The 15,580-nt window shown below is 55.0% G+C and overlaps 1 protein-coding gene and 1 long non-coding RNA gene across 7 annotated transcripts; one reads left to right on the top strand and one right to left on the bottom strand.

Moving 5' to 3' along the window:
• Nucleotides 1–1,107: 1,107 nt before the first annotated feature.
• Nucleotides 1,108–9,046, bottom strand: MYADM (myeloid associated differentiation marker). 2 transcript variants are annotated; one of them, XM_036065434.2, is made up of 4 exons: nucleotides 7,597–7,666; nucleotides 5,662–5,737; nucleotides 1,454–4,278; nucleotides 1,108–1,317 (listed from the first exon to the last, which is right to left on the bottom strand). In XM_036065434.2, the coding sequence occupies exon 3, from the start codon at nucleotides 4,274–4,276 to the stop codon at nucleotides 3,308–3,310; it is 969 nt and encodes a 322-aa protein (XP_035921327.2). In that variant the 5' UTR covers nucleotides 4,277–4,278; nucleotides 5,662–5,737; nucleotides 7,597–7,666; the 3' UTR covers nucleotides 1,108–1,317; nucleotides 1,454–3,307. The 2 variants fall into 2 exon arrangements, with proteins under 2 accessions (XP_035921327.2, XP_035921328.2); XM_036065435.2 differs by lacking the exons at nucleotides 1,108–1,317; nucleotides 7,597–7,666 and adding an exon at nucleotides 8,905–9,046 and having other exon boundaries at nucleotides 1,852–4,278.
• On the top strand, nucleotides 5,876–15,369 carry LOC118518556 (uncharacterized). Of its 5 annotated transcripts, none has more exons than XR_013444109.1 (3): nucleotides 5,876–6,033; nucleotides 6,613–6,728; nucleotides 13,820–15,369. It is a non-coding gene; the product is annotated as an uncharacterized LOC118518556 (long non-coding RNA). The 5 variants fall into 5 exon arrangements; XR_013444110.1 differs by having other exon boundaries at nucleotides 5,883–6,000; XR_004908684.2 differs by lacking the exon at nucleotides 5,876–6,033 and having other exon boundaries at nucleotides 6,222–6,728; nucleotides 14,643–15,369.
• Nucleotides 15,370–15,580: the final 211 nt, after the last annotated feature.

The raw sequence follows: 15,580 nt of genomic DNA, 5'->3' as shown, positions 1-15,580 counted from the left end.
CTGTGTCTGCGAACCTCCCTTTGCTCCCCTCGTCCTCCTCCTCCGTGCCCGGCCCTCTCTCTGACCCACTCCCTGGCTCTGCCAGCGTCTCCCTCGGTCGCTGGGGGTCTCTCTGGATGTTTGAGCTCATGTGTCTCTTACCCCCACCCCGCCCCCCATCTTTATCCCTTTCTCACCCTTCTGGCTAGGAACCTCTCTCTCCGCGCCTGGGGGTCTCCCCGTCCCTCCACGCCCCTCCCTGGCCCTGGAAAACCCTGTGCATCCCGGTGCCTCCGAACGTCGGCCTTGCCGGGCTCCGGGCTCCGCTCTGTCTCTCCGCCCGCGTCCCCACCCCTCTCCAGTAGCGCCCCGGCCCTCCCCCAACTCCCGAGCGCGTCCGGTTCCCGGCTCCCGGAGACCCGCTCTGTTGCCAAGGGCAACCACGGCCCGCCCCGCGCTGCGGAGTGCGGTGCATCCTGGGATTTGGAGTCTGAGCCTGAGGACTACCTGTTGTGGCGACGCGGCCGAGAACTTCCTCTCCCGGCGTGCCCCGCGAGGCGGAGGCGGGGCGCCGCGGCGGCGCCTGGGGACCCGGCCCCCCGCACCTTCTTCGGGAATTTTGGGGGTCCGGGGAGGCTTCCCGAAGCCGAAGGGGAGGTGAGGGAATCCGACTCTTCTCCAAACCCCTCAGAAGTGGGGTGCTCTTGCCTGCCAGCCACCTCCCAGGCGTCCGGCCTGCCCAAGGGCAAGGATATGGGGTCGGGGTGGCCCTGGAAACTGACCTAGGATCCCACCTTGCCCTGCTTAGCTGCTTTTCCCGCATCACCAACACATCACCCCCGAGCTCTAGAGCTGTTCTCTCTGGTCCCTTCCAGAAGGGGTTCAAGCAGGGGGTGGGGGGAGGGGAGGGGGGCGAGACGCCCTTGGAGGAGGCAAGCATTGGTGTGGGTCGGAATTCCGGGGTGGGCCCTGCAGAGATCAAACGGAGGCTTCTTCTGGAGAAGGAGTGTATCTATTCCCGTTAGCCCTTCCTTCTCTTCCGGGGGGGCCTCCTCCCTCCCTCGACATATCGCTTGCCATTGCTTTTGCGGGTGTTAAGTGCAGAAAATAGGTTGCATGATCCTGGGATTTTTGTGGATTTGTTTATGTATTTGTGATTCTCCTCAGGCAACAGGACCTTCTCTGGGACATTAGATTCATTGTAGGCGTAATTCCTTTGCTCTTTATCAAGGTCTTCTATGGACAGGTTGTGTCAGGGAGCTTGGAACTGAGGGTGAGATGGAGCTGAGGGTGGGAATGTAGGCAGCGTCGATCCTGAAGGCCCCTGGCTGGTATCACCTGTAGGCAGATATGGATTTGAGCAGGGGAGGGCAGTGTCAGAGGTTAGAAGCATCCCCCTGGGGCCAGGGTGGGCAAGAGGTGGGCTAGTCAAGGAGGAGGCTGGGGTACTAGCTCAGAACAAACAAAATGATACCTGAGCTGGGTCAGGAGCCTGGACAGACACTGTCTGGTGAGCGACTGACAGAGCAGATGGGAAGAACCAGAGCCTGGGTTTGCAGGCTCGGGAGCCTATTACTGAGATGGGGAACCCAAGGAGTTGATTTCGGGAAGAAACGTTGCACTCAGATGGGGACACTATATTTCTGAAATGCTCATTGGATTCCAAGGAGGGACAAATCTTATCCATTTCAATCCTAACTAGTTATCCTGGCTTGAGAGAGTAAATTTGGGAGATCCAAAGGCCAAAGTTTTCTTGGCCCCAGGACCCCTCTTCCACCAGACCCAAGAATCTGGACCTTGCCTTCTCTCCTGGAGCCCTCCTCCCCAGCAATAAAGCAAGCACAGTTTTTCTTTTATCTTTATATTGATGTAAAAAAAAAAAAACAAAAAAAAACCATTATGGATGTGGGAGTGAGGAAATGGACAAGTCTTCCCTCTGTGGTTGACAGCGGGGACTGATGGGAATCAGAAGCTCCAGGGAATTAAAAAAAATAATAAAATATATATTTATACATTTATATATATGACGTTACGCGTGTGAGTCCCGGAGAAGCAGGAAGCAGCTACAGGAAGCAACGAGCATGCAGAAACACACGTGTGTGTGTGTGTGTGTGTGTGTGTACCACACTCAAGCAATGCAATTCAATTCCTCTGACTATGGCAACAGCAATCCCCACCTACCCAACCCAACCACCCCCCAGAAAAAGATGCTGAAAAGAAACTTCCCTTTTAGAAGAGGGCCACCCAGTACATTTTGCCCTCGTGACCAGGAAAAGGAAAAAAAAAAACAAACAGAAAACAACCAACCAAACAAACCCAGGCTCACATTGCCTTTAAGGCTAGCAGTGGCCACCCTCTTCTCCCAGCAAAGGCAGTCCATGCTGTTTTTAACAGAGGCGGGAGGGCCACATCCCTGCCCCTATAAATACTTCAGACAGTTGTCCTTAAGACCGTGCAGTTCTTTGCTAGCCACTTTTTCGATAACCCAGACAGCACTTGGGATGGAAAGCATTCACCCTTTACTTCCTTTAAGATGACCTCCAGGCAGTGGAATTTTAGTAAGCCTGGCAAAAATTCTGGTTAGTAAGCCTGGCAAAAGTTCTGGAGCCAATCTCAGGTGAGGCTGGGGGCCGGGCAGGGCCCGGGGACCCAGGGCCTGTGATTTAAGCCTCATGCCCATTGGAGATCACTGGCCTCCAGATATTAAAGGGGACATGTACTGTACACCGCCCTCCACTGGGAGAAAGGGAGCCCCATCCCTAGCTACCCACCCCCACCCCCACAAACCCACATGTATACACCAACTAAGGCACAGCCAGGGCGGGCAGTCATGCTTTGGCAATGAGGCCCCTCGGGAGGCCCAGGGTATGAACAGCTGCAAAGAGGGGGGTGGGACGCGGAGCTCAGCACCTTTGGAGGTGGGGGGGGGCAGTGGAGTGGTAGCAGAGAAGAAAGAAGTCTCAGAGCTCCCAAGGAAATCGGAAGAAAGAAACCGGGACAGAGATGGCCAGGATACAGGCAGATGAGAAAACAAACAAGAGGACCAGAATAGAGCCGAGAAACAAACAGGTAGGAAAGAAGAGGTGAAAACAGAAAGAAGCAAACAGGCAAAACAGGATGTGGGCAACCCAACAAAACAGGAAGGAAAGGTGAGAGCAACAGGAGAGAGGGGGCAGGAGCTAAAGGAACAGAGATGAGCAGGATGAATCGGGAAGGAAATGAGAAAGGTAGGAGAGAGGGAGCCAGGAAGAGGAAATTAGGACGTGGGAAAGAAACCTCTGCGGACAAGAGGGAATTGAGAGCTCCCGTCGTCACCGTCGTCGGAGCCTCAGACCCTAACGAAAACCAGGCGGGCCGAGTACACCAGGTCAGCCAAGTAAGCCAGCAGGTTGATGGCCGTCAAGATGGCCACGGCCAGTCGGCAGTCCCAGGGGCACACGTAGTAGGTGTGACGGATGCCGCAGCTCGCATCCCCTGACCGACGGGGATGGCCACCGTGCTTCTCGCTGAACTGGTAGAGCGGCCAGAGAACAATAGCAGTGGCGTACAGAAGGACAGAGAGCAGGGCCAGGCCCGACAGGAAACTGGGGAAGGAGATGGGCAGCATGTTGGTGCAGTCGCCCAGGTTCAGCAGGATGGCCACGGCCGCCAGGATGAAGCAGATGGAGTACACGGCCACACACCACTCCAGGGCCGGCTGGTGCTGGTACAGGGAGGGGCTGCTGATGAAGGCGAAGATGATGCAGGCCACAAAGGTCTCCAGCACCTTGAGCAGCCCGGGCACGGTGGCCATGTAGCCGGTGATCTCCCCGGGGCGGGCCCGGGTCCAGGCCACTTCGGTGGCATAAGCCACGCAAGCGATGCAAGAGAAGGCGGTGGCGGCGATGGCGTGGTCCCGGGAGCGGCCGTGAGACAGGAACTGGACGTAGGTGGTGGGGTAGATGATGGAGGCCGACAGGCAGAAGAGGGCGGCGTAGCACGCATAGGTGATGGGGAAGTTTCTCCAGGACAGGGGGAAGCGGGACTGGAGCCCGCATACCTCAACAATGAGGATGATGAGGGTCACAGAGAAGCAGAAGCACCAAGTGAACATGGACCAGTTACCCATGGTCCCGGTCCAAGCACCCACACTGGCCACCAGGGAGAAGGCCACACAGGTACAGAGCAGCTGCAGCAGGCGGAGGAGGCCCAGGGGCTGGGTCAGCGCCCGAGGGGACCCCACGATGGCTGGGGAGCCCAGGCCTGAGGATGACGACATGGTGGTCGTGACGGTCGTGCGGGTCACCGTCACCGGCATGGCTGGGAAGAAGGGAAAGGAAGTGTCCGCCGACGGTTCCGCATGGGAGTCCAGGCCCTCAGCCCTTCCTCCCCGGGGAACAAAGTAACCTGGACTCTAGCTGGGGGTGGAAACCCAGGGTGCAGGCTTTTCAGTTTTCAACGTGGGACAGTTGCAGGCCTATGGGGATGAGTTGGTTACCGAGGTCCTAACCCCCTCCTCCCTCTGGACTCGGGTTTTCTACCTCTCGTGTCAGAACCCAAGAGTCTAGGCCGTCTCTCTCCTTTCCTCTCTCTGCAACCCAACAACTACAAAACCATCTATCTTTCTTCCCACCCGGGGCACTGAGAGCTGCCCTCGTTCCCCTAGGGACTCAGCTACCCAGCCACTCAGGACTCTGCTCTAAAACCTCCCGGACCATGGTCAGAACGAGAGGCCCCGCGTCGTGAGCTCTGCCTGCTCCCTCTGGCCACCCGGGGCTCCGCACCCCTGCTCCTACACCCACCTGCATTTCCAGCCTCCAGACATTCAAGGGTCCAACCTCCAAGTGGGAACGTTCTCAGGGACCCACATGTGATCAGAGCTTCCAACCTCCCAGCCTGTCTCTGGAACTGGGTCTGAACTCTCGGGAACACGCCCTCTCATGCCCACCCCCCACCTCAGAGACCAAGGGTCTGTGCCCTCCGTCTGAATCCCACCGGGGATGTGGTTCTGGACTACTGCCCCCAAGGACACTGAGCTTCCTCCTGCCTATGCCCCTCCCCCACATGGAGCCCAACCTCCAAGATCCCCAGCTTCCAAAAAACTCAGCGCTCCAGATTCTTGACTGTCCAGTGCCCCAGCCCCTTCCACTTAAATCTCCAGGCCCCTCACGTCAGATTACATAGCTTCAGACCTCAGGACTCTGGGCCCTCAGCCTTGAGTTCACCAGACACCTGTAGTCCGGGAAATCAGCTTCTTTCTTCTGTCCCTCCAGAACCTACACCTTCTACCTCCTTGTCCTAAAGACCCTCAGGGATAGAGGGCCCAGCCTCTTGGGGACCAGGTGTCCAAATCCTCCCTCAGGCCCTAGGACATCTAATCTCTCAGCTGCCACCCCTAAAAGGCTCAGAAGGCCTTTCTTAGCGGCACGGAAATAAAACTTCCCCCTTCCAGGATCAGGCACAGGAGGGCCTAGAGGACAGCAGAACAGGCTCTAACCTTGCCCAGCTGTCCCTGCAAGAGGCCCTGAGGACCCAGGAGCCCAGTTCCTCGACACACTTCTTTCCCAGGTACACAGGTCCAGGTCCCCAGATGTTCCTCCCTCTGACACGAAAGTCTAGGTGGGAAGCTCCCTCCTCCCTCAGACCCAGGAGTCCGGGCCCCCAGCCCCTCTTCCCTCTGACACGGAGTTCAGGCTCACTCACCTGCGGTCTTTGCCGAGAACCCCGACCGAGAAAGATCCGGCTCTGGAGGTGGATTAAGTCCGACACCTGGAAAAGGCTAGTCAGAACACAGGAGGGAGGGAGAGAGAGTCAGCGTTCAACTCAGCCCCGGCTCCGCCCTGCCGGGACCCAGGCTACCAGCCCGCCCAACGCGGGGGCTCGCCCAGAACTCGCGGCCAGGCTCTGCGGCCCGGGCGCCCTCCCAGCGGGGGCGGGGATTTGGCCGCGAGCTGGAGAGGTCCCGGAGGTGACCCCAGGGAAGCCCCGCCCCTTCTTCCTCCCCAGTCCCCAAACGGCGGGGGCAGGAATGGAGGGAACCCGGTAAAAGTGCACGGCCCGCGGGCCGGCGTGGGTGTGAGTGATCTTAACCCTGCCCAAGCCCAAGAAAGCCGTGGGGCCGGCGGGCGGGAGGGCCCTGGGCGGTGGCTGCGGGGGCGGACGGCCAGGCAGGGCGCAGCGTCTCCGGGCCTTATAAGGGCTTCAAGTCATCCCAGCCATCTGGAATGTGGCGGGGACGGGGGGGGGGGAGGGGCGGTGCTGGGACCTCTGCCCCGCGCGGGCCTCCGGGAGGGCCCGCCCCACTCGTGGATTTCGGGGGAGGAGGGTCCACCTAGGACGAGAGGCCTGAAGCCTGGATTTCAGGGTCCTTCTGGGTCCCTAGAGCAGGGGCTGGGAGCCTGGACCCCAAGAGGGTCTCTGGGAGACGAGTGGCTGGGAAGCCGGACCCCTGGGTTTGCACAGCGGAACCCCCCCACCCCCTCGAAGCCGGAAACTGCGATGTTGGAATCCAGTCCAGAGATTAGTAGCCACACCTCCCACCACCCCTCGGAAGTCAGGTCCCTGGGCGAAGGCTGGGCCTGCCGGGCCACCTGGGAGGTGCTACGCGGGACTCGGCCACCTCCTCCCCCGACACGCCCTTTGAAAACCCGTTAGGAGGAACTCAGGACCGGCCTACACTCTGGCGTTCTAGAAAGCGGGTACTGCTGGGTCCCAAGCAGGGAAGGAGGAAGAGCGCGAGCCACAACTCCAGAAGTGCCTCAAGGAAGAAGGTGGGTAGCTCAGGGACCACCCGGAGGGGAGGGGTCTATCTCCTTCCGCCCGGCTTCCGGCCGCCACCTGAGATCAGAACTCAGGAATGCACAGCCAAAGACAGCCTGAGAGAGGACACACCGCTTCGGCTTCTCCGCGCTGCTTAAGGGCTCCCCCGGCCACGCCCATCCCCTCTCGCCACCTCCACGCCAAACACCACACCCCATCACTCAGACTGAGAATCGCGTCCCTAAACCCCAGCCTCCACTCTCAGCAACCCAAGGACGCTGGCCTCAGCCTTGGCTTCTCTCCGCCCAGGACACCAGCCTCCCAGTCCTCGCTTTTTGGCCTCTGGGGCCCAAAGTTCGAATTCTGTCCCCAGAATGGAGGGGTGGGGAGCGGGGAAGGCCACTCTCTTTCCCAAACCCAAACTCCCAACTCCAAGCTCCTCCCCTCCTGAAGACCTTCTTCTACTAGGTATCAGCCCCTTTCAACCAGAGCACATAGGGGTCCCCATCCCTCTCAGACCCAGGAGCCCAGACACCCAGGTCCCTCCTCCCTCAGACCCAGGAGTCCAGGCCCCCAGCCCCTCCTCCCTCAGACCCAGGACTCAGAGCCCCAGCCCCTCCTCCCTCAGACCCGGGAGTCCAGACTCCCAGCCCCTCCTCCCTCAGACGCGCAGGATTCAGGACCCCCGTTCCCCTCCTCTTTCAGATGGATGACCTGTATGAGTGCAGGTCTCAAGCCCTGTCCTCTCCAGAACCCGACTCCTGCTCCATGCCCTAGTCTTTCTAGAGAGTCAGACATTTCCGACCCCAGCCCTTTCCACCCTGTGCACCCAGGAATCCTGACGGCGGCTTCCGCGCCGGGGGGTCCCCGCAGCCTCACCTCTCCCGCAGTGGCGGCTGCTGCCGAGCAGAGGCGGCAGCTGCAGACTGTAAGGGTTTGCTTACTGGGTGGGGTTAGCGGGCTGGGGCGGGGGCGGGGCCGGGGGCGGGGCCGGGGACCCGGCGGGAGCGCGGGTTTCGGGCTGAGATAGGGACTCCCCGAGCCGGGGTATCCCGGCCCCACCCCCGAGGCGGGGCCAAGAAAAGACCACGCCCCTCCCCGGATACAATGGACCGAGCCTCCCCAGCCAAGCCAGTGGTGGGGGTGGAGGGCTGAGGTCACTGTTGCCGTGGTGACAAAACAGGAAGACACAACAGCTGGCGGTGTGGAGGCTCCTGGGGGCTGCCCTCCCCGACTCGGCCCTCGCGCAGTCTCCAGGCGCGGCCCGGGAAGGCCGTTGCCATGGCAACCCCTCTGTTTAGCGTCTGTTTAGGACGGAGCCCCCAGCCCAGGTCCCCCACCCCAGTCTCACCTCACTCAATCCTCCCTCTCCCTTCCGGCCCCCTCCCCTCCCCGTCTGCTCCAGCCCCGCTCTTGCAGGACGGATGAAATCTTGGACATCTCGGTGGCAGCCGGTTGGGAGACTAGGCCTCTCAGTTTAATGGGGTCTGTGGGCTAGGGTCTCTGTCTCCTGGGTCTCTGAAAGGCGAAATAGTTGAGGCTGCTGATCTCTAGGCTTTAAGGGGTTTCTGGGCTGAGGTCCCCGACTCCTGGGTCCCCAAATCTTCATTTATACTGGGACTCGCGGTGTTAGGGATTGGTGGGCGGGACTCCTGGGTCCCAGATGTCACAGTCGATGGGGGCAGGGGAAGGGCTGTTGACAGCAAAACGCCTGGATCTAGGGCGGTGGGAGTCGGAGGCACGGACTCCCAGGTTCCAAATGACGCCTAGGCTGGAGGCCCAGATTCTTGGCGCAAAAAGCAATCAAAGCTCAGACTCCTGGGTTTTCATCCGCTCAGATGTGGTTGCAAGCCGAGCCTCCTAGGTCTGGAACGGAGAGATATTTTTGGCCTGCATTCCTGGTTCCCGGATTGAGGGAGGGGCTCAGGAGCTCGATGAGGACCGGGCTGGGAGGCAGGGGGCTTCAGATTCCTGGTTTCTGCAAAAAGGGAGGGGCCCGAGTCGCTGGTCTGCCCGAGGCCCACAACAGGGAGGGGCTGCGGGGTCCTTTCTTAGGGCGACTCTGGGGCCCTGAAACTGAGGGACGGAGTCCAGAAGCAAGCTGAAGCTGAAGGTCGGGATGCCTGCCCGGGGTAGGGGCGGGGACCGGGACGCCTGGGTCCCTCCCTGCTGGCCCTGCTCACTCACCGCGCTCTGCAGTCGTCCCTGGCGCGGCCTTGCTCGCGGCTGCCTCTGGGCGGGGCCTGGTGGCGGCTGCGGATGCTCCACGACGCTGAGCTAACGGGGCGCTGCTGGGTGCCTTCCAGGAGGACAGCTAAGGAGGCTTTGAGACCCAGCCCTAGGGTGGAAGGCGCGCGAGTCGCGGCGGGGTAGGGTGGTGGGAAGGGGTCCGGGAGCCTGTCTAGCAGGCTGCGTGCCCTACGGAGGTGGGAGGGGCTGGGGGGCCTAGAATCGGTGAGCTCGGCAGTATGGGGGGGGGCCTGGGGGGGAGGGATGAGGAGCGTGCCTGCCCACTTTTGTGCCCCCGCAAAGGGGATAGGCACAGACCCTCTCTGTCATTTCTGTGCTCTGCATAGGGGAAGGGGTCTCCATGAGCCAGGCATCCCGGCCCTGCCTAAGGAGTCAGGACACGGTGCGAGTTGGAGGTTCTCCAGCGTGGTCCCCGGGTTCCACTCAGACACCTTCTTGGCCCCCAGTGCAGAGGCATCTCTCTCCCGCTTCCTGCCCCAGTCAGTCACCCTCTTTGACCCCCATAGCGGCACTCGGATACCCCAAATAGTCCAGGGGTAGCCTCCACCCACACAATTTACTGTGTTGTGCTCTCTGGTGGAAGTGTTTTTCTTTAGGCACGAAAACCCCCAAACAGCAGAGTTCAGGGTAGCAGAAAGAGGAAGCAAATATTGAAAGAATGAGTCACCGGGTGTGATCTTGAGAAGTGATACCTTAGGGTTCCTGGGTATGTGTAATCTGGCACCATGCATGTGCCCCTGGTTCGGAGTGTTTGCCCATCCTGTAGGACAGCCCCCAACACCAAGGATGTTGTCTCCAACCTGGCACTGTAATGCACTCTCAAACAGGCTATACCTCTGTTTTATGAAGCTCACTGCTTTGGGGTGATGGGGTACATGGGCCTACCCACCCACTTCTTAATAAATGGAATTCCTTGATCAGAAGCAATATTGTGTGGGTCAACATGATGGTGAATAGGGCCATTCAGTGGGTACACAGATGCTGCTGTTGGCGGGAGTGGGTAAGGAAAGGAAAGCAAATAACAACCCAGATTTAATTATTCCAGGCAGGAAAAAGTCATTGCTCAATTCATGATGGTGGGAGCCCAACATAATTCTCAGGTGACCAGGTGTTTGGCTGGTGTCCCTAGGAAACCTACCACGCTAGGGGCTCAGCACTGCTCAAGAAAGCACTTTACTTAGTATTACTGATTTATTACAAAGGATGCAACTCCAGAACAGCCAAATAGAAGAGGCACATAGGGCAAAGTATGGAAGGAGAGATGCGGAGCGTCCATGTAGAAGTACCACCTCCCAGCACCCTGATGCATTTACCAACCTGTTGTTTAGGAATTTTATGGAAGTTCCGTTACATGGGATGGTTGATTAAATCATGGGCTATCCATGATCAAGCTCAATCTCCTCCAGGGAGGTCAGGGGGTAGGGCTGAAAATTCCAACCTTCCAATCACAGGATTGGTTTCTCTGGCAGTCAGCCCCCATCCTGAGCCCCCTAGGGGCTCCCCGTGACTCATCTCATTAGCATAAACTCAGGTAGGATTGAAAGGGGCTTATATTGAATAAAAGATTCTCCTCTCACCCCAACCACTCAGGAATTACAAGGGCTTTAGGGAGTTCTGTTCTATCAATATCACATGGATCTTTCCATACATACTCCAGGTCCATCTGAAACTTGCATTCAGTCATCAACAAATATTTATGAGTGAGCACAAAGCAGGCTAAGGAATACCTCCTCTCGTGGAGATTTTATCTCATTTGTTAGTGGTAAAGGGCTCGAGATGTAGTAACTTCATCTGAATGGGATATTCCCACTGTCCTCAGACTACCTGATTCTCAGGTAACTTCCTTGAGGCGACAGGCTCCCCGATTTTCATGGTGTTTATCTCCCATGCTCTGGCATGTGTGTGTCTTAATAAGACATACAGTATATCTATCTGCTCCTTCCTGCTTTTCAGGTCTTATCTTTTCAGGGGTTATCAGCGTTATATCATATATGTGGTTCAAGTATCTTAAAAAATAGTCAGAGAATTAGTGTAACCCCAGGGGAAGGTAAGACAATATTGCTGTTTACCTGTGTTCGTGTCCTAGGGCTGCAGTAACAATCATCACAATCCCAGTGATTCAGAACACAGAAATTTATTCTCTCGCAATCCTGGAGGCCAGAAATCTGAAATCGAATTATTAGCAGGGCCTCACTTACTCTGAAGGCTCTAAGGAAGAATGGGTTCCTTGCTTCTTCCAGCTTCTTGTAACTGTGGGTTCCTTGTCTTGTGGCCTCATCACTCAGGTGTCTACCCCCCGTTGTTATGCACCTTCTCTTCTCCTCTTCAGTCTGTCTCAAATATTCCCATCCACCCCTTATTAGGATTTTAGGACATTTACCATTGGATTTAGGGCCCACCTGGATAACCCGGGATGATCTCTCCGCAAGATCCCTAAGTTCATCATCACATCAGCAAAGACCCTTTTCCTAAATAAGACAGCATTTATAGGTTCCAGAGATTTGGATGTGGACATATCTCTGGGGCTACTATTTAGCTACTACACCATCCCTAATGAAAGCAAACTGCATCTAGTTCCTCTGTCTATTGTGATAGAGATAAATGGATTGGCCATTCTAGATGCCACGGGCTGGGTTGATTTCGTCCAGCAGGGAGATCGCACCTGGAAGAGTAGCTGCAATTGGAGTTACCCTGCTGGTGTCCCGTATACCCAGCTATGAACCTCGTGGGAGTGGGGAAGAATGAGGGGCATTAGGGTCCTGTGTGTCCAGATCTCAGTTTTCCCCAGAGAGGTTGGGTTTCTTGAGATGATGGAAACCCGTGACTCCGGCACCATACAGGAGGGAGACTCCCAGATGCTGGCTCTCAGTCACCACCACCCTGCTCCAGCTCCTCCCTGCTCAAGTCCTCAGAAACCCTTGCTTTAAGTCCTTTGGAAGTATTCCACAATCAGCAAATCAAATTCCCCTATCAAAGCAACTTCAGCCTCTTCTCCTTCTTCTTCTTCTCCTCCTCCACCTCCTCCTCCTTCTTCTCCTCCTCCTCCTCCTCCACTCCTTCCTCTCCTCCTCCTCCTCCTCCTTTTTTTTTTTTTAAGTGGGCTCTACACTCAACGTGGGGCTTGAACTCACAACCTTGAGATCAAGAATCACAAGCTGTACCCACTGAGGCAGTCAGGCACCCCAAAGCAACTTCTTTAAGTGTTCTTCTCTTGCCTTCAATGAAACAAATACACCCCTGGAGCACCTGAGTGGCTCAGTTGGTTAAGCATCTGCCTTCAGCTCAGGTCATGATCCCGGGGTCCCAGGATGGAGCCCCACATAGGGCTCCCTGCTCAGCGGGGAGTCTGCTTCTCCCTCTCCCTCTGCCCTTCTTCCTGCCCCCCCATGCTCTCTCTCTCTCTCTCTCAAATAAATAAATTAAATTAATAAAATCTTTAAAAAAAGAGAGAGAGAAACAAATTACGCCCGCCCCCCAGCCTGTTCTCTGGCCATACCACCTTTTTGTCACATCTACTGACCTCCCGGTCACTTGCCCTCATTTTCCACATGGTTTTCTGACATTCTCTAAAGAGCTTCCCAATCGATGTGCCATGAGCAGGTCATAGGTGGGCTGGGGGACATTGATTTCCTCAGCCCTCAGAGTGGCCTGATTGCCTCTGTCTATGGCAGGCTTATCTGTTTACCTCAATGAGCTGTAAAAATATCATCGTGTTTCTATTTTCCACATGATGGGAAGGCCTTTGGGAGGCACCTAGAGGAGATACAGCTCTCCACTCCATCATCTGCTCAGTTTTCCACGCCCCTTTGACCTCAACCACTCCTCCTTCCGCCTTGCTTTCTCAGCAGCCCCCCCACCATGACCTTTTCTTTTTTTTTTTTTTTTCACCATGACCTTTTCTTAACTTGATATGAACCCGCATCTGCCCACCCTCTCTTTCCTTTGGGTATGATTCCAGGGTCCATCATTTCAATAATACTCTTTACGCATCTAACACTCCTTTGCCCTTCTGTCTTTGTTTTGTTTTGTTAAGATTTATTTATTTATTTGTTTTAGAAAGGCAGGGAGGGGCAGAGGGAGAAGGAGAGAATCTCAAGGAGACTCCCCGCTGAGTTCAGAGCCCCACATGGGGCTCAGTCTCACGACCCTGAGATCATGACCTGAGCTGAAATCAAGAGTTGGACGCTTAACCAACTGAGCCACCCAGGCGCCCCTGCCCTTCTGTATTTGTAAGGCCCCAGTCTTGGAGAAGAACTAGCCCATCGATCAGGTTTCGTTTTGTTTTTCCGAGCTTATCCCTAAGCAACTGAGCGTTACTGAAGAAAGTCACCTTACAGTGCCGAATGTTTCCACCGTGAATATGTGGTGGCCGAACCCTCCATGAGCTCTCAACATTGCCCACAGTCCCACTGCTATCACCTGGTCAACTCATCCTCGTTTCCATGGTGACAAGTGCACTATTTTTATCCTCTTCAATCTCGGACACACTTTCTGCCTCCAGCCCTCCCCCCTCCCATTCTCAGCCTATGACCTGCCTCCTTTATTTGAGAGATGATAGAAAACATCATCTGGGAAGTCCCCCAGTCTCCTAAAACCACAGACCTGACTATTTCCAGGACTACCTTCCTCTAACAAGTACAGAGTTGTTCTCTTTACCTCATGCCAATCCTTCTTAGCTTTGTGATTTTTAAATACATCCTTCTCCACATACCCTTGCTATTGCTATTACTATTCATCCTCTTTTTGGATAGTCAGTATCTCCCACTCAAAGAATCTTTCACTGACTTTTCAAAAAATGATAGTTATATTTAATTGTGGTAAAAGTGCACATAACATAAAATTTACCTTTTAGATCATCTTTAAGTGTACAGTTCAGTGGCACTGGGTATAACCACGCTGTGACCATGTGAAGACGCAGAAAAGATGGCAGTCTACAAGCCAAGGAGAGGAACTTCAGAAAAAAAACAACCGCACATTGATCTGGGGTTTCTAACTTGCACAACTGTGAGAAAATGAATTTCTGTTTATTTCTGTAAATTCTGTAAATTTCTGTATCACCCAGTCCATGGTACTTTCTTATGGACCCTCTCCCCCGCCCCTCCGCCCCAGCAAACTAATATGGATAACTGATCTTGTTGGCATCTCCTTCCAATCTGAAACAGTGTCCTCTAGGATTACGTGGCACATCATTCTCCTGGTTTTCCTTTTGCCTCTTTGGGCTCCTTCTTTGACTCCTTTGTAAGCTCATGCTCCTTTGAATACTAGAGTTCCTCAAAACTCTTCCTGAGCCCCTGCTCTTCTCATGACCCACTCTCTCTTGCTAGGGGATCCCATACACACCAGACTTCGGGTGGCACCAATGGGTAAACAACCCATGTACTAGTGAAGATGCTAGTTGAGCAAAGGCAAGATATCAGTGGCTGAAACAAGGGCTGACCAATAAAAACAATAATGTGAGCCATGTGTGCAATTTTAAATTTTCTAGTAGCCACATTAAAATGAAATAGAAGGAAAGGGTTAATCTTAACAACATATTTAATCCAATACATCAAAAATTTCAACGTATGACACTAGCCACGTTTCCAGTGTTCAATAGGCCCATGTGGCCAATGGCTGCCGTATTAGACAATATAGACCTAGGCAAGATAATGATATATTTCTCTCTCTCCTAGCAGTCCAAGAGTTAGCAATCCAGGGTTGATATGACACCTCCACCGTCTCAAGGAACCATTCTCCCTGTTGCTTCAACAGGGCTTCTGTCTGGGATCCAGCATGTGATCCAGATCACATCACTATGTTGGCATTTCCTCCAGCAGGAAGAGGGGAACAGGCAGAGGTTGGCATTCTTCCTTCTTTTCGAGGGTGTAATCCTGAAATTGCACACATCCCATTGTCCAGAACTTAGCTGCATGACCACGCGGAGCTGTAAGGGAGACTGGGGGAATCTAGTCTTCAGCTGGGGAGACGTATGTCCAGATAAACCTTCTATTACAGAGGAAAGAAACTGGGGAAACTACTGATAGGAATAGACTACAACTCATAGGAATAGACTGCAACCCAGATCTGTGCGCTCCAGATGTGTGTTTCCAGGTGCCCCCGTGCCTCCCCTTGGATGACACAAAAGTCCAAACTCAACACATCTACAATGAACAGAAGACCTTTCCTCCAAAACCTTGTCGTTCCCAGTGCAGCACGCAGCACACAGCACCAGTGAGATCGCCAGCCCTCATCCAGTTGCAGAAGCCAGAATGCTAAGTCATCACTGATCATCTCAGCCCCTACATCCAGGACACCCCCAAGTCCTGTCATGTTTGCTTCCTGTATTTCCTCTCAGATTCACCAACTTCTGTACATCTCTGTACTAGTCACATATTGCTGGATAATAAATTTCTCCAGAACTCAGTGTGTTTTTTTTAATAGTTTTTTTTTTTTTTTTAAGAGAGAGAGAGCGGGGGAGGAGCAGAGGGAGAGGAGAGAGAGAGAATCTTAAACAGACTCCATGTCCAGCATGGAGCCCGACTTGGAGCTCCATCCCAGGACCCTGAGATCATGACCTAAACCGAAACCAAGATTGAGGCGCTTTACCGACTAAGGCACCCGGGCACCTCAAAAC

Source organism: Halichoerus grypus, chromosome 15, assembly GCF_964656455.1.
Source record: "Halichoerus grypus chromosome 15, mHalGry1.hap1.1, whole genome shotgun sequence".
NCBI classification, from domain to species: Eukaryota; Metazoa; Chordata; class Mammalia; order Carnivora; family Phocidae; genus Halichoerus; species Halichoerus grypus.
This window is presented reverse-complemented; position numbering and strand designations above follow the sequence as displayed.

Excerpts from the sequence above, each read along its gene's own strand:
- MYADM (XM_036065435.2), bottom strand. The coding sequence starts at position 4,276 with ATGCCGGTGACGGTGACCCGCACGACCGTCACGACCACCATGTCGTCA.